Source organism: Sinohyriopsis cumingii, chromosome 16 (assembly GCF_028554795.1).
Source record: "Sinohyriopsis cumingii isolate HCF-2022 chromosome 16, ASM2855479v2, whole genome shotgun sequence".
NCBI classification, from domain to species: domain Eukaryota; kingdom Metazoa; phylum Mollusca; class Bivalvia; order Unionida; family Unionidae; genus Sinohyriopsis; species Sinohyriopsis cumingii.
Window position 1 is genome coordinate 41,637,989 of NC_142976.1, and position 27,938 is coordinate 41,665,926.

General features: G+C 32.9%; 1 protein-coding gene across 16 annotated transcripts in view; it reads right to left on the reverse strand.

The window, feature by feature from the left end:
- Positions 1-27,938, reverse strand: part of LOC149780294 (uncharacterized) — a 222,413-nt gene that overhangs the window by 144,393 nt on the left and 50,082 nt on the right. For 13 of the 16 annotated variants that reach the window (XM_089937114.1, XM_089937113.1, XM_089937109.1 and 10 more), the window contains 7 exons: positions 18,808-18,891; positions 15,848-15,979; positions 15,025-15,098; positions 13,959-14,085; positions 12,741-12,848; positions 6,516-6,662; positions 1,097-1,180 (listed from right to left, as the gene is read on the reverse strand). In XM_089937114.1, the coding sequence (XP_089793240.1) occupies positions 1,097-1,180; positions 6,516-6,662; positions 12,741-12,848; positions 13,959-14,085; positions 15,025-15,098; positions 15,848-15,979; positions 18,808-18,891 (756 nt within the window). The remainder of the gene's footprint in view (positions 1-1,096; positions 1,181-6,515; positions 6,663-12,740; positions 12,849-13,958; positions 14,086-15,024; positions 15,099-15,847; positions 15,980-18,807; positions 18,892-27,938) is intronic. The other 3 variants (XM_089937115.1, XM_089937101.1, XM_089937108.1) reach the window with 2 other exon arrangements.

The following is a 27,938-nucleotide window of genomic DNA, read 5'->3' on the forward strand; positions in this document are numbered from 1 at the left end:
TCTTAAATATTAATTGTTGTTCTAAAATGTAATATTCCATATTTGCTGGCCTATAAGTCGACACTTTTTTTACCAATAAATATAAGTGTCATCTTATACTCCAAATTGACTTGTATATGGATTCAGTTATCCAAACAGCTTTATCGTAGTCATGTAATTTTTTTAATGTAAAACAAACATTCTCCAAAAGTATGAAAAACAATGTGTGTAAAAAAAGTATTTCAGTTTGGGGAAGAGATCTTTTATGAAAAAATATAGGACCCCTCAACGAGAAGAATTTTAAAACAATTACATCAATGTCAATATTAGAAATTAATGTATAACTGATGTAATTGCACAAAAGCAGCATGCACTAGTAATATACATTGTTTAAATTTGATTTCAGTATCATTATATGTAGCTAAAGGTAAATAAAATGTTTAAAATACTTCATGTGAATCAAATTAGGTACATTTATTTAAAAATTCGGAGCCAAAGGGCATCCAGCTATGCTAAAGATTTGCAGAGCTATGCTGTCTACAAGTGTGAACACATGAACCAACAGAACTGAGGGACAGTCACAGAAAAAAAAGTCGTTATAACAGGGCTCCTGCATTTCCATGCTATGGATGAGATCAGAATGTTGTTGTTGTTTTGGTTTAATGCCATTTCTCAACACTGTATACAGTGCTGGATGCAATTCACACAATCCCCTGATAATGTTACACATCAATTCCACTGGAATTTTTAACACTCAATCTCTAGAAAACAAGTTGGTGGACCTGGTTTTTGCTCATTATAAAAAAATTTAATGGGCAAAAATTGCATTTGGCAAGGAACAGATGGACTGGCAGACTCAACAACCACTAACCGGAATCAGACAAAAAAAAGAAAGAAAGACTGTGCTAAAATGTCTACCAATCAAGTTCAGTTATTTTCTGCCAAGCAGTTTAGGAGGGGACAGAGTTATAGACCATATGACAGACACACATACAGATGAAGAGTATCAAAATGGGGGATTAAAATATAGCATAGAAAGAAGTGAACACAAAAAAAAGAAAGAACAAAACAAATGAGAGACAGTAAGGCAAGCAGCAACAGAAAGTATCATGTTTACGTCATGTGTAGATTTGGAGTGTTCTTCTTTGATGGCACCTAGTTCTCCACGAAGCTGCCGAATAGTGTCCTCGGCTTTTGACATCTATTAAAAAAACAACACAAAATCCCTCATTAATACTCAAAGAAAAAGACTGACTTGAAAAAATTATGACTACTAAATTAAGTAAAATTTCTTCTGTTGTTCTTTCGGGACTTTTAATGACCTGCACGATAATGCAACAATTAACCTGGCTCTAAATGTTATAAATTACCCAAGTATGTTACGTCTGAAAGGAAAGCAAACTGCCTGTGACAAACCAGTTTTATTAAATGCAAAATGTCTAGACAATTTTATATTTGCCTTTGATTAACCTTATCACATTCTTGTAAGGGGTTATTTCCCACTTTCTATTCCATAATAAACAACTTACCCAATGCATAAGATGGAGCATGATTTGTAAGCTCTAAACCATAAAAAGTGTAATAGTACATGCTGTGATGTTCCTAAGACCATTCCAGTTATGCAACCTGCTGTTAGTTGGTTGTAAGTGACTTCAGGTTTGTGTAGATTTTAGTAAGTGTGGAGATAATTTGATTTCAGTATTAATAGCACACAACTAATCAGCATCTGTAAGTATCTTGATACCATTTATTGAGTTGACATCATTAGTAACTATTACCTTGATGTAGGTAACAAAACGTGGCAGGGTGCCCAAGTTGGCTGAGAGGTTTCACGGCCATATATACTACCTGCTTATATACCTACATAACCAGAATTCATTTCCTTATTCACTATATCGTTTGACATCACTGTTTTATATGATTTTTGCTTTCAACTGTTCAAAATAAACTTTATTGCAAATGGGAATCAGAAAATACACAACAACATGTATATCTGTCAACTGGACTCAACAACTATTGACATGAATGTTTGAAATGAACAGACCATACAGGTAAAACCTGTTATAATGCGAGTCGTTATAATGCAGTTCTGCTTATAATGCGATGGCAGCATGGTTCCAATTTCTTTTATTTAAGATGATCTCTCTTTTTAACATCCTAAATACATGCTCCCAGAAAAGCCGATTATTCATATCCCGTAGCTGATTTTTAATCCCAGCACTGTGTTTAATGCTGCCTTGACTTCACTGTGCACCATTTCTGCTATATTGGCATGTATACAATTCAAAATTGAAGTATATTTGATGTCAGATGAAACCCAGTGAAAAAAACAAATGATCTATGATCAAGAGGTTAGTTAAAAATGATGACATTGCAATTTCAGTGCACGTTTCCTATGGGGAAGTTTATGAAAAATTTGTTAAGACAATCCTGCTTATATGGTGATGTTATTCTTGGACCCCAAACATCGCATTATAATGAGTTTTACCTGTATCTTTAAAACAACTTGTTGGATTTTCATAAATGTTTAAATATTTTCATTCATGAGGTATTTTCATTCACAGACACATATGAAAATTCCAGTTTGTTCTCCTTTACATGAGCAACAAATTAAACACGCACATTTTTTAAACTTACTTAATTCATAAAGATTCTATTTTGAAGATATTTTCCCACCATCTACAACACCATATATACTCACTTATAAGTCAAGAGCAACTGCAAAGTGCATAGACCCAACTCTGCTGTCATGTAATATGCTATAGCAGATTAGGGTCTATGTTGTTTGCAGTTGGACTCAACACAGATGCAAGCAAATACAGTATCTTCACCTTTGGATCATCAGGAAAGGCAACAAGTTGTTTAAACATAATTTCTTCATTTCACTAGAATTATGCTTTCACAATAATTTTGGTACACTAAAACCTGTCTTGTATGAACACTGCCATGAAAGACCACCTTCTAGAGAGACCACATTCTCAATGCACTGAATAATCAATTCTATAGTGTTCCGACCTGTAACAAAAGACCACTTGCCTTGAGAGGCATTGTAAAAATAAAAATGTGTACGTTTCTCATTAGAATTTCAGCATCATGTCCTAATAATAAAATCATAATACACAACCATATTTACTCTAATTTAGGCACTGCTCCAATGTTGACACATATCTATCTGAACTAGTTAACATTTCCTTTCATATCTATAGTGAATTTTTTTCTTCTCCAAGTGTTATATTTCCAACCCTCTGGATTATTTAGTATGCTTTTTCCCTGTTTAAGTTGTTATTTCATTTTTTGAAGTATGGGTGATTTTCACATCAAATGTGGCATCAATCAGAAAAAGCCAATATTAACAAGAATAGCATGCACCACATCACATCCTTTGCCAGAGTTATTCATCTAGTGGAATACATGAATTAATCCTTTGCCTGAGTTATTCATCTAGTGGAATACCTTAATTAATCGTTTGCCAGAGTTATTCATCTAGTGGAATACCTGAATTAATCCTTTGTTGGAGTTATTCATCTAGTGGAATGCCTGAATTAATCCTTTGCCTGAGTTATTCATCTAGTGGAATACCTGAATTAATCCTTTACCTGAGTTATTCATCTAGTGGAATACCTGAATTAATCCTTTGCCAGAGTTATTCATCAAGTGGAATACCTGAATTAATCATTTGCCTGAGTTATTCATCTAGTGGAATACCTGAATTAATCATTTGCCTGAGTTATTCATCTAGTGGAATACCTGAATTAATCCTTTGCCAGAGTTATTCATCTAGTGGAATACATGAATTAATCCTTTGCCTGAGTTATTCATCTAGCGGAATACCTGAATTAATCCTTTGCCAGAGTTATTCATCTAGTGGAATACATGAATTAATCCTTTGCCTGAGTTATTCATCTAGTGGAATACCTGAATTAATCCTTTGCCAGAGTTATTCATCTAGTGGAAGAGATACTGTTGTGATAGTGTGGTAACACAAAACTTGGATTGCATTGCTTTGAGAATACTGAACAAGCAGAGTAAGTTGACAGATGAATATAAACCCTAAAGAATCACAATCAGTAATTCATTTTTCATGCATTGAAGGATGAACTAATGTATGTACATGAGTGTCCATCATTTTTAAATCTCCCTTTGGTTATCATTGATCTCTGAAAGGTGAAATCTCTAACGCTGGCACCATCAAAATTGAAACCTTGCAAGATTTACTTAATGCAGGTGCTCCCAGATTTGAAATAGGTTGCAAAGTGTGCCTACTTTAGAATAAATATGGTATATGGCTTAACATAGTAAACAATACAAACGAGTTACATGTTGGTTGTTTTCAATGTCAATCATGAAGTCAAATGAGAAACCATGGTAATCTGAAATTATGTTTCATACAGAAATGGAAATTATAATATTCAACAAGCTGATGCAAAAATGACCCCAAACATCTAATTATTTTAAATCGCTTTCCTATTTTAAACAGATGGTGATCAATATTAAGCGTAAACAACAGCGTATATAATATGTACCAATGAAAATATGAATGGGGCTAAACGTCCCCATTTCTTCTTGAAAATCAAACATGTAGAATCTTGTTACATAATTGCACTTTGTTCATTCTTTTGTAAATTACTGGTTGGTAAAGAACATATCTGTTTTCATGCAACATGAATGCCCAATCTATACGCATGAAGTGACTTAAACACAAAACTTTACCAAGTGTGACAGATTGATGTATGGACAGGCAAGGGTAACTCTACAATGAATCCACTGACTTTTATGATTTTTACATGTGAATTTCATATCAACACGATTTCATATGATTTTTGAATTTATCTAATATTTCTAGTGAAGACAGCAAAATAATGAAACTATCTGACTACAACAAAAAAATCTGGATAAAAATCTAAACTGAATGGTACATGTATTAAAGTTAATTTCATTATATAATTTTCAGTGAAAATTAAAGGCAGTGAAACCAAAATTTCTGAGTTACAAGACCAATCTTGGGAAAGCAATGATCACACACAAGTTGGAGGATAGCTATATGCCCTTACCATTTTATTGGTGAGTCATATAGAAAGAATTACAGGCAAAATTATGTAAGAAAACCAAACACGAAAGCTGTTGACATAAAAGTGAGCTACATGAATAAAAAGACTTAAGTGCAATTAAAATTATGCAACAATGTCAGCGTGTTATAAGCAAACATATCCTATTTAGCAAACATAGCATAGATAACAGCTGAGCAATTTTGCTATTTTAAAATTCATTTGCTAACCTAACACACAAAAAACATTAATAAACTGGTTAATTGTTAACATGAGTAACCAAGATAACAACCATCAATTAAATGTGTACTTTTAAACTAAGTTCTTTTAAAAACTCCATCCATACATATTAGACTACTATTTCATGGATTACATTACTGTTTGTGCTACCACTGAATATTAGAAAGTCTGCTCAGTATGAACACTGCTAACTTCTCAGGATGACCACTGCTAACTTCACTGTATGCATCTTTGCTAAACAAGGTTCCGATTTAATAACCTTATCTACACCTTGGTGTATCAAGCAGATATATCTGTGCTTCAGGTCAGTGAATTTGATGCAGCGGCAAACCACCACATCCAATCAAAATTAAGTTGCTCAAATTTTAACACTGTTCCTACATGATCAAGGGGAGCACATAACTTGAATGGAATGATAAATAAGCAATTTGCAAGTGCCAGTCCATGTTTGCACAAATACATTTCACTCAAAACCTGTAATGCCTTCCCTCTGACACACAGTCATACTTTCCATGTTAAACTTCCAGGATATCTGTTTTAGGTCATTTGCCCCCACCATTTTTGGCCGCTGTACAATGTTATTGGTTAGTTGGCATTACATACTAAGGGAGGCAACTCATGAATTCCAACAGCTGTCACTAGGACAAAGCACTAATATATCTGTTCGATCTGCCAAGGTGTAGATAGGGCTATCATATCGGAACCTTGGCTAGCAAAGATGCACTGTATGACCACTGCTAACTTCTCAGAAAAGTCAACATAACATATTACCAGTCATTACTGAGTTTATTTAATGTCACAACCAACACAGACCTCTTCATTAACTTTGCAGTACTCATCCTAAACAAGCTTTATCATACACAATTTTCTGTTCTATTAGAATTCTGTATTGTTTTTAATTTTGGGTGAAAATTTTATTAAATAATTTTTCAGGTATATGAAAATTTAAAAGGTCAAAATATTTATTATAAAGCAGTCCATTCTTCTAGTGAAAAAAGTGCAAACTTTTACAAATAAAAAGTTCTATTAAAATAACTTTGATTTTTTCTGGATGAATGGTGTAAACTAAAACAAGACAACATACAAAAAATTACTGGAAATATGGCAAGCTGTTACTGAATACTGAATCAAAATAATTACTGGAAATATGGAAACTGTTACTGAATACTGAGTCAAAAATACATTTGGACAGAGTTTAGTTCTTTATAAGCGAGTTAAGACCTTGCAATATGTATGCTCAATTCTGATTACCTCTGCGGCAGTGAGCCTATGTTTGTCCTGCAATGCTTTAATGCTCTGTTTCTGAGCAGAGTTCTCAGTTTCCCTGTGAGCGAGTTCTGCATGCAGATCTGAGATCTGCGACTGCAGAGCCGAAATCTTCCGATCACGATTTGATACCTGATAACCAAGGACAGAAATAGGGTGTGAACTGTCAGCAAAACATGCAAACCACGCAAGAGCACAAGCAGGGAAAATGCACACAAGGCCTTTATATAGCTACACATCATGATACTAAGAAAAGACGAACTGAGGATATAACAACCAGCACAATAGTGCAAACTATTAATAAATATACTATTTATACTTGCTTATGACTGCAAACTGCACAGACCCATATCTGTTGTCACATAATCTGGTTCTGTTCAGTTTGTTAGGAGTAATCAGTAGAACAAATAAAACAGACTCTGATCTGCTGGAACCTTATACTACTGCAGATCAGGAACTCTTCTTGTTGGTGGTTAGACTCGACATATAAGCAAGTCTATACGGTTGTCAAGTTTCACAACTCTGACACAAAGTAATCACCTTTAAAGCTGAATAAGCTCAGCTGTCAGATGAATAGGTTTAAGTCTGATTAACAGCATACTTGGAAGAACAAAATCCTATTCATTGTGTTGTATTAGAATCAAAATTGTATTCATTGTGTTGTATTAGAATCAAAATTGAATTCATTGTGTTGTATTAGAATATACTTTCAAAAACAAAGTCATATTCACTGTGTTGTATTTGAATATACTTGCAAAAACAAAATCATATTCATTGTGTTGTATTAGAATATACTTCCAAAAACAAAATTGTATTCATTGTGTTGTATTAGAATATACTTGCAAAAACAAAGTCATATTCATTGTGTTGTATTAGAATATACTTGCCAAAACAAAATCGTATTCATTGTGTTGTATTAGAATATACTTGTCAGAACAAAATCATATTCATTGTGTTGTATTAGAATATACTTGCAAAAACAAAGTCATATTCATTGTGTTGTATTAGAATATACTTACAAAAACAAAGTCATATTCATTGTGTTGTATTAGAATATACTTCCAAAAACAAAATTGTATTCATTGTGTTGTATTAGAATATACTTGCAAAAACAAAGTCATATTCATTGTGTTGTATTAGAATATACTTGCCAAAACAAAATCGTATTCATTGTGTTGTATTAGAATATACTTGTCAGAACAAAATCATATTCATTGTGTTGTATTAGAATATACTTGCAAAAACAAAGTCATATTCATTGTGTTGTATTAGAATATACTTGCCAAAACAAAATCGTATTCATTGTGTTGTATTAGAATATACTTACAAAAACAAAGTCATATTCATTGTGTTGTATTAGAATATACTTCCAAAAACAAAATTGTATTCATTGTGTTGTATTAGAATATACTTGCAAAAACAAAGTCATATTCATTGTGTTGTATTAGAATATACTTGCCAAAACAAAATTGTATTCATTGTGTTGTATTAGAATATACTTGCCAAAACAAAGTCATATTCATTGTGTTGTATTAGAATATACTTGCCAAAACAAAATCGTATTCATTGTGTTGTATTAGAATATACTTGTCACAACAAAATCATATTCATTGTGTTGTATTAGAATATACTTGCAAAAACAAAATTGTATTCATTGTGTTGTATTAGAATATACTTGCAAAAACAAAGTCATATTCATTGTGTTGTATTAGAATATACTTGCCAAAACAAAATCGTATTCATTGTGTTGTATTAGAATATACTTGCCAAAACAAAGTCATATTCATTGTGTTGTATTAGAATATACTTGCCAAAACAAAATCGTGTTCATTATGTTGTATTAGAATATACTTGCCAAAACAAAATCGTGTTCATTGTGTTGTATTAGAATATACTTGCCAAAACAAAATCGTGTTCATTGTGTTGCATTAGAATATACTTGCCAAATCAAAATCGTATTCATTGTGTTGTATTAGAATATACTTGCAAAAACAAAGTCATATTCATTGTGTTGTATTAAAATATACTTGCCAAAACAAAATCGTATTCATTGTGTTGTATTAGAATATACTTGCAAAAACAAAGTCATATTCATTGTGTTGTATTAGAATATACTTGCCAAAACAAAATCGTGTTCATTGTGTTGTATTAGAATATACTTGCCAAAACAAAATCGTGTTCATTGTGTTGTATTAGAATAAACATGCCAAAACAAAATCGTGTTCATTGTGTTGCATTAGAATATACTTGCCAAAACAAAATCGTATTCATCGTGTTGTATTAGAATATACTTGCCAAAACAAAATCGTGTTCATTGGGTTGTATAAGAATATACTTGCCAAAACAAAATCGTGTTCATTGTGTTGTATTAGAATATACTTGCCAAAACAAAATCGTGTTCGTTGTGTTGCATTAGAATCTACTTGCCAAAACAAAATCATATTCATTGTGTTGTATTAGAATATACTTGCCAAAACAAAATCATATTCATTGTGTTGTATTAGGATATACTTGGAAGAACAAAATCGTGTTCATTGTGTTGTATTAGAATATACTTGCCAAAACAAAATCGTGTTCATTGTGTTGTATTAGAATATACTTGCCAAAACAAAATCGTGTTCATTGTGTTGTATTAGAATATACTTGCCAAAACAAAATCGTATTCATTGTGTTGTATTAGAATATACTTGGAAGAACCAAATTGTGTTCATTGTGTTGTATTAGAATATACTTGCCAAAACAAAATCATATTCATTGTGTTGTATTAGAATATACTTGCCAAAACAAAATCGTGTTCATTGTGTTGTATTAGAATATACTTGCCAAAACAAAATCGTATTCATTGTGTTGTATTAGGATATACTTGGAAGAACAAAATCGTATTCATTGTGTTGTATTAGGAGACAGCTGGAAAAATAAATTTGAATTCACATAGCTATACTATGTCTTCTGTTAATGTGAAACAACATGTGAAATTTGAAGAAAAAAATTGCATACTCTGAAAAAATTACCATAATTACCAATGTAAAACATGAAATTTTAACAAAAAGCTTGTATACTGAGAAATATTACCATGATGCCAATGTATAATGTGCAAATAGTTTACGATACATAGTCATACTCAAGTCAGATTAAATGTAGACAACTGATTAATGGCCTGAAACAAAAATTACACCATGCCCTCTCATAACTACTATACAACGTAAGATCCAAAACCATGTGTTCAATTTTAATAGCGATAAATATTCATTCCAAGTTTTAAACAAAAGACAAAAAATAAATAAATAATACTTATCTGTGTACATCACTTGCAAAAGGTACAGAGAGTATAAACCAATATCTGCTACTGCAGATCTGATGATATTGCTTTGTGTTATTAAGTACTACAAACTGCACAGATCCAGATCTGCTGGTGCATTATGCGATGGCAGATGTAGCTCTATATTAACTGCAGTTTGGGTGCATTCTATAGTTTGCAAATAGAGTACAATGGCTTATTTTTCTATGTGCCTTAATGTGAGTTCCCTGGTTGTGCTTGGTGCATACAGATTTCAAAATAACAATATCAAATAAAACCATGCTTTTTTATTTTCCAGGAATTAGAAAATTCAACCATGCTTTATTATAACTCATGCATATTGTTAAAAAAAAAACAATTGGGCAAATTTATATCCTAAAATTGCATCTATTATGAAAAGTTTATCAAATAACCATCATGTTTACCTCCAGCTGAAGATAGTAATGACTGAATTTTGTAACATTCATTTAACAGTACATATTTCTAGTATTCAACAAATCCTCCGATAGCTTGTACCCATTACTGATTTTAAAAAGAAAAGGCATTAAGAATAAAAAATGGCCCAAAACATTCATCAATTAATGATGTATGACCTGATCATCACCATCGTGTCTCTAACACTGTCATCTTGTTCCTGTTTCAAATCAAACTAAAGTTTCTTTAATAACATGGGCTCCATATATATTTTCAGGCAACAGGTGAGATTTTGTTCACCATCTTTGATAAGCTCCATATAATTTGTATATACTTTTAAACACATGTTCATAAGTGTAACATCATTTTATTTTGTTCATTTTTTAAAAAAGAAATGCTAAAACTAGACATCGCAAATACTGGATGCAGACAACAGTGGCATTTTTTTTATACAGAAAATGGATTGCTCTAGGAACTGGAAAAGGACTGTGAATAGTCTAGTTGTTGACAATGACAGCTTGTTTGGTTTGAAATGCCAACAAACAGTATGACAATGTTAGGGCCCCCCTGTGGACAGTCAGTTATGTAATGTCAGTTTTGTGAAATGTTTTATATCCATGTTGTTTCTCATTTTTAAAATTGCTAAGGGAATACAAACTGGCAGGAGTATAGTGGAAACAGATTCATTGGCATCAATTGCTAACATAAAATATCAGCTATCATCCATAACTATTAAATCTTTAAGGAATGACTTTGTCACAATTCTTTTCATAATCTACAATGCATGACATTTTTCCTCTTCCAATTCTTTTAGTTTTCTTTCACTGCTATTCTGCTTTGCATCTTACTCCAAATTCCAAGCAAGATTTCTCCCCAGAAGATTAATTCAGAATTGTGCACTCAATCACAGAGAATTATCAGATTTAAGATGCGACACAAATATTTGCAAGCATCATGAAAAATCAAAATTGCAGCTACAATGACCTTTGTTGTATTAATTTATTGGTAATATATGATTAACAGGTTTGCCCCTTTGACAAATATGCTTTTTATTCTAACAATTTAATGTAATTCATAAGAAATCAAGATTTTGGATTTCGTTTTTATCACAAACCACAAATTTAAAATGGAAAAGAAAAATGATGATCCATCAACTAAGGCAGTTGGATGTTCTTTGCAAACTTTTCAGTACCGAAGACACTAATTTATTTGCAAAAACAACAAACTTTAATACAAAAGAAAATAGTTGGTTTCAAATGGCATCATAAATTGTATCTGGGGACGCATCTAAAAAAATATTAAAGCAAAATGCATTAAAAACAGATAAAGAAGTTCTTCTTACATTTAATTTAATAATCCCATATATTCTCTCATCATCAATGCCAACCTTGTGCCTGCAAATCATCCTTTAATGGTCACCGCACATATATTAAAACTGCCTGGTGGATGAAGAACCAGGGAAAACCCCAAGAAAAATCATTGACCCAAAGGAAGCATCTGGCAGACACATTGGTGAGATGTTAGTGATCTCCATAAGCAAACGCCTTAGACCACTCTGCTACATGGGGCGCTGAACTTTCTGTTGTGATTCATATGCATTCACAGACACAAAAAATAACTTTATTTATCCATTTTTATGTCTTTCTTCATTAATATACCTGTATATGTGGCACCAGATTCTGTTTGTGATGCCATCTCAAATCAATTATGATGTAAAGTATGACCTGCTTGGAATTTATTTTAACCATTTTCAGAAGTCTAACATCTTCCTACATAGATCTGCCCCATCTAATAATATACAGCCAGATCCTTGTGCATGTGTGACAATTAAATAGTGAAAAAGAATTTGCACCAAAAAAGGCATGAAAATTTTCAAAATACCCATAGTGTATGCTAAACCAAGACATTTTTGGGGATTTGTGCCAATAATTTTAACCAACATTGAGATTTAAACAAATTCCAAACAATTTTTCGTGTATTTAACGATATTTAGCCATTGGTGAAAAAAACAAGGACTAAGTTAAACAGAATTTATCAATCATTGCATATAGTATTTATGAAATGATTGAATAATATAATATTGTGCAAATCTTGCTGAGATAAAGACTTAAGTTATTCCAGAAGTTTCATAAATTTCATCTGAAATGAGCACACACATTTGAGATTCCATTTATCACATCATGAAAATTACTGAATTTATTTAACAGAAAAATAAAAAAATAAAAGAACTCTAAAGTACATTTTGAACATGACACCATTGGCTTGAATTACATCATGAAATCACTCTTGATGTCATAAAATATGATACAACATGCCTCTAATAACTTCTTGGCATGCATATCAATGACATCATATCAACAGACCAAAATTGTTTGTATTTGCAATCTGCCTTGGCTTGTGAAAATGGAGAATGTGATTAAGTGCCCAAAAGTTTCTTTTTTCCACCATTATAATAGAGGAAGAGCAAAGGACCTGCAACCCTAAGGACAATTACTCACCTCCATGTTCATATCTTCAATTTTTTGTTCAGCACGACGGAGATCTGTACGCAGCTTGAGGATTGTATAATCTTTTTCAGACTCAGGATGACCTGTAGTTTCTCTTATCTGTAGACAATGAAAGGCCATTAGTAAGGCATGACTGAATACAATCAACAGGCCATCCGTAAGACATGGATGAATACAATCATCTGGCCATCAGTATGAAATGGCTAAATACAATCATCAGGCCATCAGTAAGACATGACTGAATACAATCAACCGGCCACCAGTAAGACATGACTGAATACAATCAACAGGCCATCAGTCAATGAGTAAGACATGACTGAATACAATCAACAGGCATCAGTAAGGCTAGCGTAATATAATCATCAGGCAATCAGTAAGACATGACTGAATACAATCAACAGGCCATCAGTAAGACATGACTGAATACAATCAACAGGCCACCAGTAAGACATGACTGAATACAATCAACAGGCCATCAGTAAGACATGACTGAATACAATCAACAGGCCATCAGTCAATGAGTAAGACATGACTGAATACAATCAACAGGCCATCAGTAAGGCTAGACTTAATATAATCATCAGGCAATCAGTAAGACATGACTGAATACAATCAACAGGCCACCAGTAAGACATGACTGAATACAATCAACAGGCATCAGTAAGGCTAGCTTAATATAATCATCAGGCAATCAGTAAGACATGACTGAATACAATCAACAGGCCACCAGTAAGACATGACTGAATACAATCAACAGGCCATCAGTAAGACATGACTGAATACAATCAACAGGCATCAGTAAGGCTAGCTTAATATAATCATCAGGCAATCAGTAAGACATGACTGAATACAATCAACAGGCCACCAGTAAGACATGACTGAATACAATCAACAGGCCAACAGTAAGACATGACTGAATACAATCAACAGGCCATCAGTCAATGAGTAAGACATGACTGAATACAATCAACAGGCACCAGTAAGGCTAGACTTAATATAATCATCAGGCCATCATTAAGAAATGACTGAATCACAATCACATCCAGTCAAATTCTTTCAATCAACCAAAATATGTGTTTGATACATAAAGAATGAGATACAAATGAAAGCGATTTCAAGTGAATATAACATTTAGGCAACGTCATCTTATGATAAAGATTTAGTTGTAATCAAACTCTGTACATCTTACATGACTGCACACAGACATACCTGTTCTCCATGCTGTATCTTCAGTAACTCCACTTCCTGTTGAAGTTGTTCTACCACCTCATCCTTCATTCGCAGTTGTTCTCTCAATTCTTGTACATGATCCTCCAGCATGTCTTCTGATGTCCTGCTGCCACATGCATAAATCGGAAACCTTTACATACTGTTCTCTTTTATTCACAATAGCATCATTTTAAAAGGATTCACTAGTGAAGATTTTACTGAATACATAAGTGAATATTTAATTGGATACATTGGTGAAGATTTAACTGGATACATTAGTGAACATTTAATGGAAACATTAGTGAAGATGTTCATTCCAATGACAAAGCTGCACCACATCCAATCATTTTCCACCATGAAATTTCTAAAAAATATTATTCATCACCTAAAATGAGTTTGGATAACTAAGGTTGTACTTTAACAAATAAACGTTGTTAGTGAAATTCCAATGCTTTCAAGAACACACAAAATGATTCTTGATTTACAAAACCTTAAAGTTCAAATTCATTCCAAAATTTGTATGCAATACTTCAAACTCTGCAAACCATGTTTGATCATTATTTTAACATATTCAACCACCAAACTGAGTATTTTTTAATAAATTTTTTTATTAAAAAAAAAATCTGTTTTCTTACAGTAACAACCGCAATCCCAAGAGCTGATCTAAAAAATTCACAAATAGTATGTTTGGCAATATTCCAAATAATGCATACATGCAAACGGACCTTTTGTTGCACCTTTTGTACCTCGACTTGTCAGATAATCCCAAGATGTGCAACCAAAGTGTCAAATAACAATGTTTCCAAGTGTTATGTTCCATTATTTGAAAACACTTGCCATACACATTTCAAACCAGCTGGTTTATTTGCAGAAGAAAAGATATATGCAGCAATTGTTAGATGAGTTTGTTTACTTTTACCAATTTCTTTAAAATGATAAACAATAACATTTTTAAAAATTACTATAAGTAAAAAAAGCAACTGTAATTATAAAAGTAAGTCAATCAAAATGAAGCAATCCAATTACAATATCAAAATTACAGAATACTTAAACTGATAATGCATACATTCGAGTTAGCTGTTCATGCATGGAGCCGAAAACTTGTTCTGGAGTGAGCTCTCGAAACCGGACATTTTCAATCTGAAAAAGTATGAAACCATGGCTTATTCATTTTACATTGGGTTTTTGAAAGCTGTTTTCTTCTAATATTCTATCTGTACAGTCTTTGCTATTTGCTAAAAACAACGTATTTTCAGAAATCAAAATGAGGTGATTAAAAACTATTTCTTTTAATATTACTTGGTTTCTTATCTTGCATGCAAATATGCAATGAGAATGTAAATTTACTTTTTACTTAGTTTTTATTAGAGAGAAATTTCAACATATCCCATCTGGTCTTTTTAGAATACCTTTGAAAAAATATGTTTCGCAAGAAAATAACTAGATTTATATATATGAAAAAAACATATTTTTTGCTTCCACATAAAGTAAGAAACAATATAAAAATCAAAACATTTGGTTATAACTACACTGTAAATTTGTAAATTTATTTTAGTATTCTTTCACCTTAGACAACAATTTGTATTTATGATCATTTAAAATATAGAACTGAAAAAATACATCCAGGCAAAGTTTCATCAAATCCTAATCCGTACTTCAAAAGCTACTGACATCACATAAATTTAAGTCAGAAATTTACATATAATTTACACATAAATCATAGCATGACAGTGTAATGGATGAATGAATAGGGCAACAGACATGCTCATTACAGAATTGATCCCTTTCCTAAGAAAATATCCCTCCAAATGTGTTTGAAGTGATTTAGTGGTGGATGGAGAATTAAAAGTAAAGGTTTCATTTTTCTAACAGCCCTCAGAATAACTTACATCCCACTTCCCAGTGGCTCTGGCGGTACTGATCACACTGATCAACTGATCCAGATCATGGTTTAGCTTTGAATTTTCTTCACGTAACCTGGCTGATGACTCCTCTTGCCGATCTAACCGCACCTGGAGGTCCTATAGATGAAAAAACAAATGTTGTAACAGATATGCATGTTTTTCAAACAATGATTTACAAACAAAAAAAAATTAAAATGTTATGTTATGTATGATGTATTAAATTAAAAATGTTGCCTTTTCTCGTTAATTCATTCATGACCTTTCCACTCCCATGCCCCAATGGGCAGATCAAATTCTACAAATGTGATGCCAATCTACGAACAAATCACAGGGCAGGAAAAGTCCCTTGCCTGGAAGCCCAAGACAAGTTGAAAGTTTTGCAGGCAGGTAAAGTTTTTGTTCACCTGTCAGGAATTTTATATACAATATGAAGGATATTGTTTAAGTACACCCTTTAAAATTGTTCTTGAACAAAATACATGCACCATGCACTGAATATTGTTATCATTATTATTAGTAGCAGTATTAGTATCATCATCAAGATTGTTTTATGTGCTCTGTACAAAAAAAAATCATAATTATGGGTATATGTTCTTTTCTCCCAAATTGATGTTGTACATACGATTACTGTATCCTGCTAACTTTAATAAATCCGATAAATGAAAATCACTGACCTAAAAATATACACGGATTTAAGTTTGTTCATGCAATAAAATCAATATCTGGATTAGTCTGTTGCTCAATTAGCCAAGATCAAAAGACTTAGTGACAAGCCTCTGATGGTTGGAAAACACCTGGGTACAAGAAGACAGGTGACTGTTACATACAAGACATTCATGTAGAAAATTTGCCAAGGGCCGCGGGGACAGCTGAGTAATGGTTAGACTGTATACGGGTAAGCAGAAAATCTATCTTGGATAACATGGAAAGGATTGTGTTACATCATGCATACACTGCTGCATATATATATAGATATATATATATTAAAACCTGTAGTAGCCTACTGGAGACCAAAAAAATTCAAAGACATCCTAGTCAGGGTGAAGCTAACGCCAATCACTAATCAAGACCAACCTAGTCAATCTGGCCCCTGTGGTGATAAAAGGTGCAAAACTGTCAATATATGACAGAGACCAGGACATTTTCTAGCACAGTGACTTGAGAAAAACTAAACACACATGGTCCAAACAAAATGTGCAAAACATAGAATGTTGTTTATCTCATCACATGTATGATCTGTAGCTTTCAGTATGTCGGAGAAACTGAAAAGCTACACAAAAGGATCAACCTTCATAGATCTGACTGGATAACAAAGAAGCTGTACAGAAGCCCGGTCGCAGAACACTTCTCCTCCCCTGGCCACACTTTCAGTGATATAACACTTATTGCAACTGCTAACAACCCCAACTGGAGTTCCCAAACCAGGAAAGAAAAGGAATCTTATTGGATACACCACCTTAGAACACTGAAACCAAACGGTCTAAAACAAGAAGACTAGAAAAAGACAGCCATGCACAAATAAAATTATCTTTTGCAGCCAACACATTCTCTTTTAAATAATTCTCTAAATTTGCTTAATAGCCTATAATGACTACTATAACAATGAAATATGCGGGATATAATTTGCGTTTACATAATTTGCGTTTACAAAAATTTACATAAAATAACAGATGATGTTATGGCTCATCAATTTCTAGGTCAATACAAATATTTTACAGTATCAGCAACAAGTTAAAACAAACTAGTTGAAACATAATAAAGTTAAAGGTTTAATTCCTGTAAAAACAGCCATGTAAAGTTTTGCAAACATAAATGTTTTTCTGTTTTATTTGTTTGTCTTGTCTATGTTTTGTATTTGGCTTTGAAAAAGACTCATTAAAGAGTAGAACGTGCTCAGTCTAGTTAGATACTAGTTTCGTACTGTTCATTGTCAGTTTATTGCATTTATCTTAATCAATCCCTGACACACGTGATCCCTTGCTGGATGCAGTGCACTAACCAACAGGAAATTTCTATTGTAGAATGGAAAGGGTTTTGTCACATAGTGCATACACATCTGCATAAGAATATGGATGATGATGTTGTTGTTTTGGCGTTAAACACTATTTCTCAGCATATGATAATCTATACTTGGCAATCAGTATAACTATAGGAGGAAGTACCCAGGATAACCCCTGCTAGACCCATCGACAAACGGGAAGCTACCACCAAGCTTTCTCACACACCTGCATTAGCCGAGCCTGAGACTTTAACCCATGCAGAAAAAATGCATGTTGGCACAGCTGTGAGTGTTTTATAAAAAAAATATGATAGCAATTTTCAGTCTACCATCAGCCATCAATTTCTCTAATTAGCTTATCATGTGTCTATTATCAGTGTGTTCCAAGTGTTTTATAAGTATGCAATTATCAAACAGCCCATTTCACATATATGAACAACCCACAGGTAAATAAATATTACAAGGCACAATGTAAAATCTAGAGCATACATTACTGCCATATACCATGACATTTTGATAATCACAGACCTTGAAATTATCATTTGTCTGCTCGTATGTACAGTGGTAGCTGAGAAAGGGAAAGCTTCTTTTTCATACTGCTCATCCGTATCAATGAGAAGCATTTTAAGCAGATACAGTGCAGGATGAGTAAAATTTTGATGCATGACAAGTTCCAAGTTACTCGCACTGCAAGACAAGCTGCCCACTGAAAATTTTTCAAGCTCCACAAATATTTGTATCTGTTGCAAATTTAATAAACTAACTTTACAACAATATTTTTCATGTTAATGGCAACATAATTAAGCAACATGCATACTACCACAAAAAAAATGTTAAAAATTCTAAGCTCACTCAAATGATGAAAATTTAATGGAGCAAACAATAATATTATCAGTATGCCATTGAAATCTTATTTTATTATCTTTTCATTAAGCAATAAACTGACCTCCAACATAGCTTCTGCTCTGGCCTTCTCTATGGTTAGGGCCCGTAACTCCCTCTCAAGGTCCCGTGCCTTTGCCATGTACTCCTGCAAAAAATATAATAGTTGTTAAAAACATTACTTGTGGCTTAAACTACATTCTAATTCAACCAAATTGGCCCAGCAATGGCGAGCATGTTTATTTTTTATTAGAATTTTCACTAAGGTATACACTTGAAAAACTGAACCAGTAATTGTAAATGCTGTGAAAGCCATCTGCATCATCTGTAGAAACAAGATATATTCCGCATACCAAACATATAAGATGGTTAAATGGATGAATGGCTATTTCCATGAAAGATAAAACACCAAGTCACTTTGGTTGATCAAAAATTGAAGTCAAATCTGGGCAGTTTATCTATGTTGAATAAGTTTATTTACCCAGTGTAAATACTATCCAATATTACACATTGAAATAAAAAACATTTTGCTCCTGATATTTTTCAGATCATAGGAGTATGGCACTCCTTAATTTTTAAAGTAAGGAGTACCAAAAATACACTGAAGAACAAAATGTTTCTCTTTTTCATGATTTGACCATTTTTTAAAAATGTTCTATGATTTCAGTATAAAACAGCAAGATTGACAGACTGTCAAACAGAGGGGGGGATGAAGAACAGAGTCTGACAATGAGTAAACTCTGCCTCAACAAAAACAAATGGTTACGTTCAGATATAATTGCTTTATGCTGTTGTTGGTGGTGGTGGAAGTGTTGTTTTGGGTTTAATGCCATTTTTCAGCACATGATGGTCACCTATAGCTGGTGTACAAACAAATCAGGAAAACCTTGTAAGAACCAACAACCCACATGAAGCTACTGGCAAGCTTTGTCACAAACCCACACTGGCCAAGCCCAAGACTCAAACCCACGCAGACTGACCTGAGATGGCAGTGATCGGTAAATGTGAGCTCTTCAGACCAATCTGCCACCCAGGGCCACCAAACACTACTTTACAATGAAGACTAGTTTTCTGAGTTCACCTGTGTACACAACAGCGAATTGCAGCATTTGATTTCATGTCAGCTAAAGCAACATGAAAAGCATGTAAACAGCACAGTATTACGTACAGTAAGAAAAGGGGTACTGCTATTAAAATTGTATTATCTTAAAAATGTTATGTAAATGTTAAAAATAATAATTTTATATTCCAAATAGTTTTCATTTTACTAGCAACCAATCTCATCTTGTCCCAGGGAACATTAGAAATAGGCATGTGTTGCATCTAAATGTAACAAGAAAAGTACAAGTGAATTAAAAGTGCAGTTAGCTTTTGCAGTATCAAATGTATGTTTCTTTGGTGAAATGAAAATATTTTTAGCTAATTAGTCTTCATAATTTATTACTAAGAACTCAAACCTCTCATCACTGTGCTCAAGTCTATTATTAGCTGTCTCATTTTCATTCCATGCCAAGTTTTAGTATTTCAATTTACATACCTCCCTAAGTAGCTGACTGATTGATCTGTACAGATTTTATCAAGTCCAGGTTGACACTGCATATGTTAGGTTGAACCATAAAAAGTAGAATGGTTACCTACTTTACTAATACTAACATAAAAGTGATGAAAAAGGAGAAACAACTCATCTACTCAAAGCAATATGGTAATTTCAATGTATGATCACGGTGACCTTGTATCATAAATTTCCATCTGAATTTCTTCAATAGCTATCAGTGTTATTTACTGTGATAAATAAAAGTGGTAACTGCTCACAAGATGGCAAATTACAGTAAACTTTGAACTCACTGACAGACAAGCAGCACGGCAATCAGCAAAATGCCCAAAGATAAATGGAATGAGTGAAAGTATGAATTCAAACTAAATTATCGTTGACTGTTCTTTCACTACAGCATGGCATTTTCGTAATGCTTAAACGGTTGAAAATAAATAGATGTTCATTTCTTCTTTTCCTGAAATTATCATTACACTTGTAGATTTCTTAAATTCTTAAATTTCTTAAATTCTTAAATGATAAGAAAATTTTATCTGAGAAAATATTTCAAGAATGAAATTACTATGCATTCTTTCAGCAGGTATGCATCAGCCAGGTACACGTACCATATACATGAGCGACACATCGTCACATCATCTCTGCAATTGTTCTACATGAACGATGTAACTTTCCAATGGTGGATTTGATTTATTTTTAAGCTTGTCAGTGGGTTTTCATTCCACTCATAGTTTGTTTTGGAGTTTTCATTCCACTCATAGTGCTGCTTGTCTGTGGAGCTTTCACTCCACACCAAGTACTGGCTGTTTTGGGGGTTTTCATTCCACATATAGTGTAGTCCGAGTTTCCTCTCACCCTTGCCACCCCATTTTTGATATTTGGATATTTATGTTGAGGTTTCGTTCAAGTTTGCTGGGACGGCTAGTAAGCGGCTACCCCAAGCCGACACCAAATGGTGTTGGGGAATTTCAACTTTTTTATATGGAATGGACTCTGACTCTACACCCCAACATAAATAGCCAAATATCAAAAATGGGGTGGCAAAGGTCAGAGGAAACTCAGACAACATACAGTGTTGCTTGTTTCTGGAGTTTTCATTCGACATGTAAAGTACAAATAAAACATCAATTAATACAATTCTTTAAGTCCCCAAATGCAATCTTGAACTATTCTGAAATGATAACTACAGGGCAGATTTATCTGCTCCTTCATTATCCTTAATACAACAATACTGGATGTAATAGCTCTTTCTGATTTGTAGATACAATATTAACAAAACCAGTACTATTGTCAAAAACCACCAGACATTACAATACTGGATTGTTCAGTATTTAAAGTACATATGTAGTTTTAAGCAATACCAGATGACCAGTATTTTGCAGTATTATTAACTCAGAGAATACTAAAACTGTTAACAATACTGGATTAGTTTTAATATCAGTATTTTCAGCAATACTAGTATATTTTATATCATGACCACCAACTTTACGTGACCTTGAATTCCTGCGGTCTCAGGTTATCAATGATCCTGAAATCCAGGATTCTTTCTGTTGAATTATGCCATGCATCTCAAAGCAAAACTTATTAAGGTACCTCCTTAGTTGTGTCTTACAAGTGCATGAGAGTGCATTAGGCATAATCTTCAGGTACATGCCCAAACCTGCTGGGGGAATTATTTCTGCCAATCTTCTGTCCATGTAATTGGTTTTCAATACATACTCGGGTCAAATCAATACATATTTAGTTGTCTTTCCTACTGCAGCATGAACATGATCTAAAGTGTGGAAGTCATTATAACATTTTATAGGCTAATCTGAGTTTCTATGGGATTATATACATTGTACTGTACTTAAAATCCTCCCCCACCTAGTCAAAATGAGTCAGACCACATTCAGTGCAATACCTACATGCTTAATCCCTGTACATCTGACAGAAGGGAAACAGACACTGAAACCTGCCTAATACATCAAGATCTGATGGAAGGGAAATAGGCACCGAAACCTGCCTAAAACATCAAGATTTTCTCTGAACTGACCACAAGTCATGCCTGAACTGACCACAAGTCATGCCTGTATCCCAATACCACTTAAGTACACAGTGTGACTATTATGTCAAATACAATAACTCTTATCATTTACTGTATTCAATCATATATATACAGGTCCAGTTGACAACATCATAGACCCTGATCTGCCTGCTGTCACGTATCATAATCCACGAAGTTCAGTTTATAAATTATCTGAAGCAAACAACATCAACCCAGATCTGCTATCATTTTACATGTATATCTGATCTGAAACATATAGCATAGACCCAGATATGCAGTTTCAGATCAAAATCTATGCTGTTCATTCTGCATCTTCTTTGAATTGATCAACACAGACCCTGCTCTTCTGTGCACTGTGTGACGGCAAGATCTGGATCTGCACTGTTCACAGACTGTGCATTCTACATGGGTATACATAGTATGATTAATTCACGATATGTTGGAATTGAAATGTGTAATATCAACTTAATATCAAGTCTTATCTTTGGCAATATACACTGCATTTGCTTTTCACTCCATACTGTTGTAGCAAAGATTCAATAATGCTGATGTAGTGTACTTGTGGAAGTGTTTTATTGGTTTACCTTCTGCTATAAAACAAGTTCAAATCAATTTGGGCAATTCGCAGCACCAACTTTATCATATAAGCCTAGACTGTCGGTAAACAATCCTTACCAAGGTAAAAGATAAATACATGGCCGGTAAAGACAAACTTAAAGAAATGCAGGTTCAGCAGTGATACATCTTTCATTTAATAACATAAAATGTATCCAAGCAATTTAAGAATATTAATTTGTATTGTCATTGGAATGCTTAAGCCATCTCTGATTTATGTAAACTTCCCAATCATCAAGATGGTAATGAAAACGCAACAAAAAACAAGCTTTGCAACCCATGACCAGAGAGTGGCAAGTTTCATATAGAACATACTGCAGACATATTATGCGACCATTGCATATTGGACACCATGTATCTGACTCGTGCATAATTCCTGAAAGGTTAACCTCAACCAGAGTAAATATCCTTGATTGACCGTGAGCGTCATTGGACTCATATTGGAACACATCACTGTAAAGTGTACTGACTTCCACTCATACAGAGAATTTTCTTGATGTGAACTCGATTATGGAACTTGATGATGTACCACCTGTGCAAATTTTGGGCTTTTTGAAGGAATGTAATTTATATAACAAATTTTGATCAGACATTTAAAGATTTATGTATTTCTTACCATTATCTTTTATCTTTTATTTTATATACATTTTACAGTATTTTAACATGCTTACCTTTTATCTTGAATCATTTTGTAATTCATATTCACATATTTGGGGGAACTGTTGATCTTCTTAAAGTTTTCTGTGTAAGTTTTTAAAATAGTTTTAGAACTTTTAACTGGTACCATATAGCTACTATTGTGCTGACATGGTCTTCAAGATACAGCTGCAACATTTACTAAAATTTATAAGTGTGCACACAATATACAATAACCTAAACAATGCTGTTTGAAATTATTAAAAACTCAACCTTTCCTTCAATCAACTCAAGGCTATTTATATGTAGACCAATGGTAATGTGCCTGCCACACCTCATTCAAATTACAACTGTTTCACTGCTGTACATTTCTTAACTATTACAAAATGATTTAATTCTTTGGACAATTTTTTTGTTGAATATATGACATTTTTGGTAAAACTTCCTTAGGATAGTCATGATATTGCTTCATATCATGTATCTACATGATGACAAAATCAATAATGCAACTGAATACTGTGCCATTTTGTGTACTTTTATAGGACCTATGATGACTAAGAAACTGCAGTGACTTACAAACTTTAAACAGTCATGTTTTCAATGTTAAACTTACAAAGTATCCTTTTTAGGTCAATTGCAACCACCATTTTTGGCGGATGTACAATGCACCATGCTATTGGTTTGTTGGCAATGTATACTAAGGGAGACAGCACATGATATCCAATAGATGTTGCTAGGACAAAGTGCCAATATAGTTGTTGATCTGCCAAGGTGTAGATAGGGTTATCGGAACCTCAGCTAGCAAAGATGGTATAAGTAAAGGCCATAAACAAATGACCTATGGGCTTATAATTGGACCCCTCTGCTTTATAGCATCCTCTTTATGCCCAGTGTTAAAAGTTAGTTTATAACAGTATACACCCAGTTCATGATTTCTATACAAATGCATTGATTGGGATGGTAATTATCACTTATTAGGCATTGTGGCACACACAGGGTCCAATAAATTTGTTGCTATGTAGCATGACATCACAGCAGGTCAATGATTACATAACAATACATTTAACCTGCTGACAGCTGCATTCCCAAGAATGGAAGCATACTGTAACTCAAAAATATCACAGCTTGAAATTTTGGGTTTCACTGTCTTTAATTTTCACTGAAAAATACATAATTCAGTCAACTTTAATACCACTCATTTTAGCCATTTATGAACACTTCTTTTTGTTTTAGACAAATAATTTAATTGTTTTTTACTTTTCACTAAAATTTAAATTAAACAACAAAATTCATACAAAAGCATGTTAACATGAAATTCGCTTAAGTTGAAATTGTGTGAACTAACAGATACCTGTATATAAAATCACCTCACTTCAAGCCATGTATTTATGCACTATTCATTCAGAAAAAAATAATTGAATTTGCTTTTCATTAATATCTGCAGTGATTTCAATTTCGGGAACAGTAATTTAACTATAATTTATAATTAAATTAACTGGGGTATAACATGCTTAAATATTACAGGGTTTGTACTGGTTTCTCATTAAGTACATAGGAATGCCATTGTAATCTACAATATCTAACAATGCATACACTTTATAAGAATAAGAATAAGAATTCTTTACTTCAGACTACAAAGTCCATACCTCTAAATTAAAATGTAATTATAAAGTAAAAACATTGTAAACATAAAAGAACATATATATATATATATATATATATATATATATATATATATATATAGATATAGATATAGATATATAGATATAGATATATAGATATATATATATAAGAACTTTAATCTATTTAATCTATAAGTATTTCATTACATAATATAAAAAATTATCCTAAACCACAAAGTGACATAACATCTAGCAAAAGAACCCAGAAATGTTGCTGAGCAATTTAAAGTCACACTGTAGTTAAGTTATAAATATAATATTCATTTAAAATAAATTAATGAAACTTATTGAATAATTCAATATGCCATTCACTGTATATGATTTTAGCAGACTGATTTATCATTTAGCATCGATATTCGCTTGTAAGACAACTCCAACTGCAAACTGCACAGACCCAGTTCTGCTCTCGCATAATGCACAGGCTGATCTGGGTCTTTATAATGCAGTTTGTTAGGAGTAATTAGAAGAACAAACAGAACAGACTTGATCTGCAGGCACATTATGCTAGGACTAATCGGGAATCTTTGTTGTCTGCAGTAATGGTATATATGGAAAGATGAACCCGCAGTAGATAATCTCTATTTGTATACATTCTTAAGGGTTCAAATAGGAAGAATGATAATCGTAACCCTAACATTAATAATGTTTGTTCTTCTTCTAGGATTTCATCGAAATGGCAAATCTGAACATGTAGGTTATTTTAGGATGTTTCCTGCCTAGCTGTTTTTGGACAGCTAATGATATTAGAAAGTCAATGCATTCTTAAAAAAATATTTTGTTGAAATTGTAATATTTCTATAACAAGTTATATTTTTAAACATATCGTGTGAGAAAGCTTACCAGTAGCTTCTTGTGGGTTGGTGGTTCTTCCCAGGGTTTTCCTGGGTTCTTCCTCCACCATTAATACTGGCCACCATGCATAGCCTATTGTGTACTGAAAAATGGCATTAAACCCCACAACAACAACATATCAAAGAAATTAAAGTCATAAAATCCGGAGAAAATTAAATGTGCAATTCAATTTTATTCTACATTTATGCCAAATATCCACTGTAAAGTGAATATTATTAACTAATGTCATTCTTTATTTTTTTGTACATTATAATAGGTCGGGTACAGTATCTACTCCCTTATAAGGAAAAAATAGTATGTTGCCTGTTGCAATGATTTTAAAATTAGGGCAAATAGGTAGTTTTTCTATTTTAAACATTATATATATATATATATATATATATATATATATATATATATATATATATATATATATATATATATATATATATATATATATATATATATATAATCATTAATATAGATAATGTACTAAGCAATTCAAATACTGGGGAAAACCAACTCAGTCAGTTAGATGCACAAATGAATTTCATGAATATTTTTTTAACCGTGGGGGAAAAAAGTGCTAGGGTCAGAAATGAGAAACAGGGACAGTTGGCCAACTGGAAACATATTTTTTTAGGCCTAAGTTGAGTCAAACTGCACAATGCATCAACCCAGATCTATTGTTGCATAATGTACTGGTAAATCTGGGTCCATGCAGTTTGCTAGGAGTAATCAGCAGAACAAACAACATAGACCCCTATGTAACAGCAGATCATGGTCTTTGTTGTTTGCTGATGGATAGACTTATCAGTGAGTATAGATGGTAATAAGCCTTGTGCAGTAAAAAAAAATAACATTCATGAAAATATTATCAGGGAAAAAGACCCCTTATTTTAAATGTGAATGCACACACACACACACACACACACACACACACACACACACACATATACATACATACATATATATATATATATATATATATATATATATATATATATATATATATATATATATATATATATATATATATATATAAACTCTGGTGGATGCCTATGATCAGTCATACTTAATGGCATTTAAATGTGCTCCAGCTATCTGTAATTGAGGATCTAATTACACAAATGGTAGTATCAATTTAAGTCAAATTGGTATAATGTGCTATCAAGTAGGTCATACAATGAAAAATCCAAATTATGCTGGGTTCATCCAGGCTAATAACGGTTTAACCCAACACTGCTCTTTACTATACTGAAACCTTTTTGAACTGCTTTGTTTGTTGGTTTTTTTTACAGCAAAATAACACAATAAGATTATTTATTGCAGACTTGGCAACTGGAGTCAAGTGCCTTGCCCAAGAGCACACCATGGTAGCTGATCCAGGGTAATCCAATGGTACGATTTGAACCCTCAGCCTTTAGGTCACTAATTAAATGAAAGCTCATTACCATATTGCATACCATATATATTTCTTCCATGAAAACCACCTTGTAGAATCCTCATGACTTAGAGATGACTGCCTTTATTATCAGTCCTCTCTCTATCTATCTATCTATCTATATATATATATATATATATATATATATATATATATATATATATATATATATAGACAGCATTCTTTTGCATACCATGGCCCAGCAACGTGGAATGAATTGTCCACTGAACTTAGACACAAAGACACAGTGATCCCATTCAAGAGTGCTCTCAAAACTCACTTATTTTGAGTGCAAGAACAAACTTAAAGACGTAATAATGTTTCCTACCTTAAATATTCTCTGCATGTTTTTTTATGTTTTCTAATTTCATGGTGTTTGTTATTGTAATCA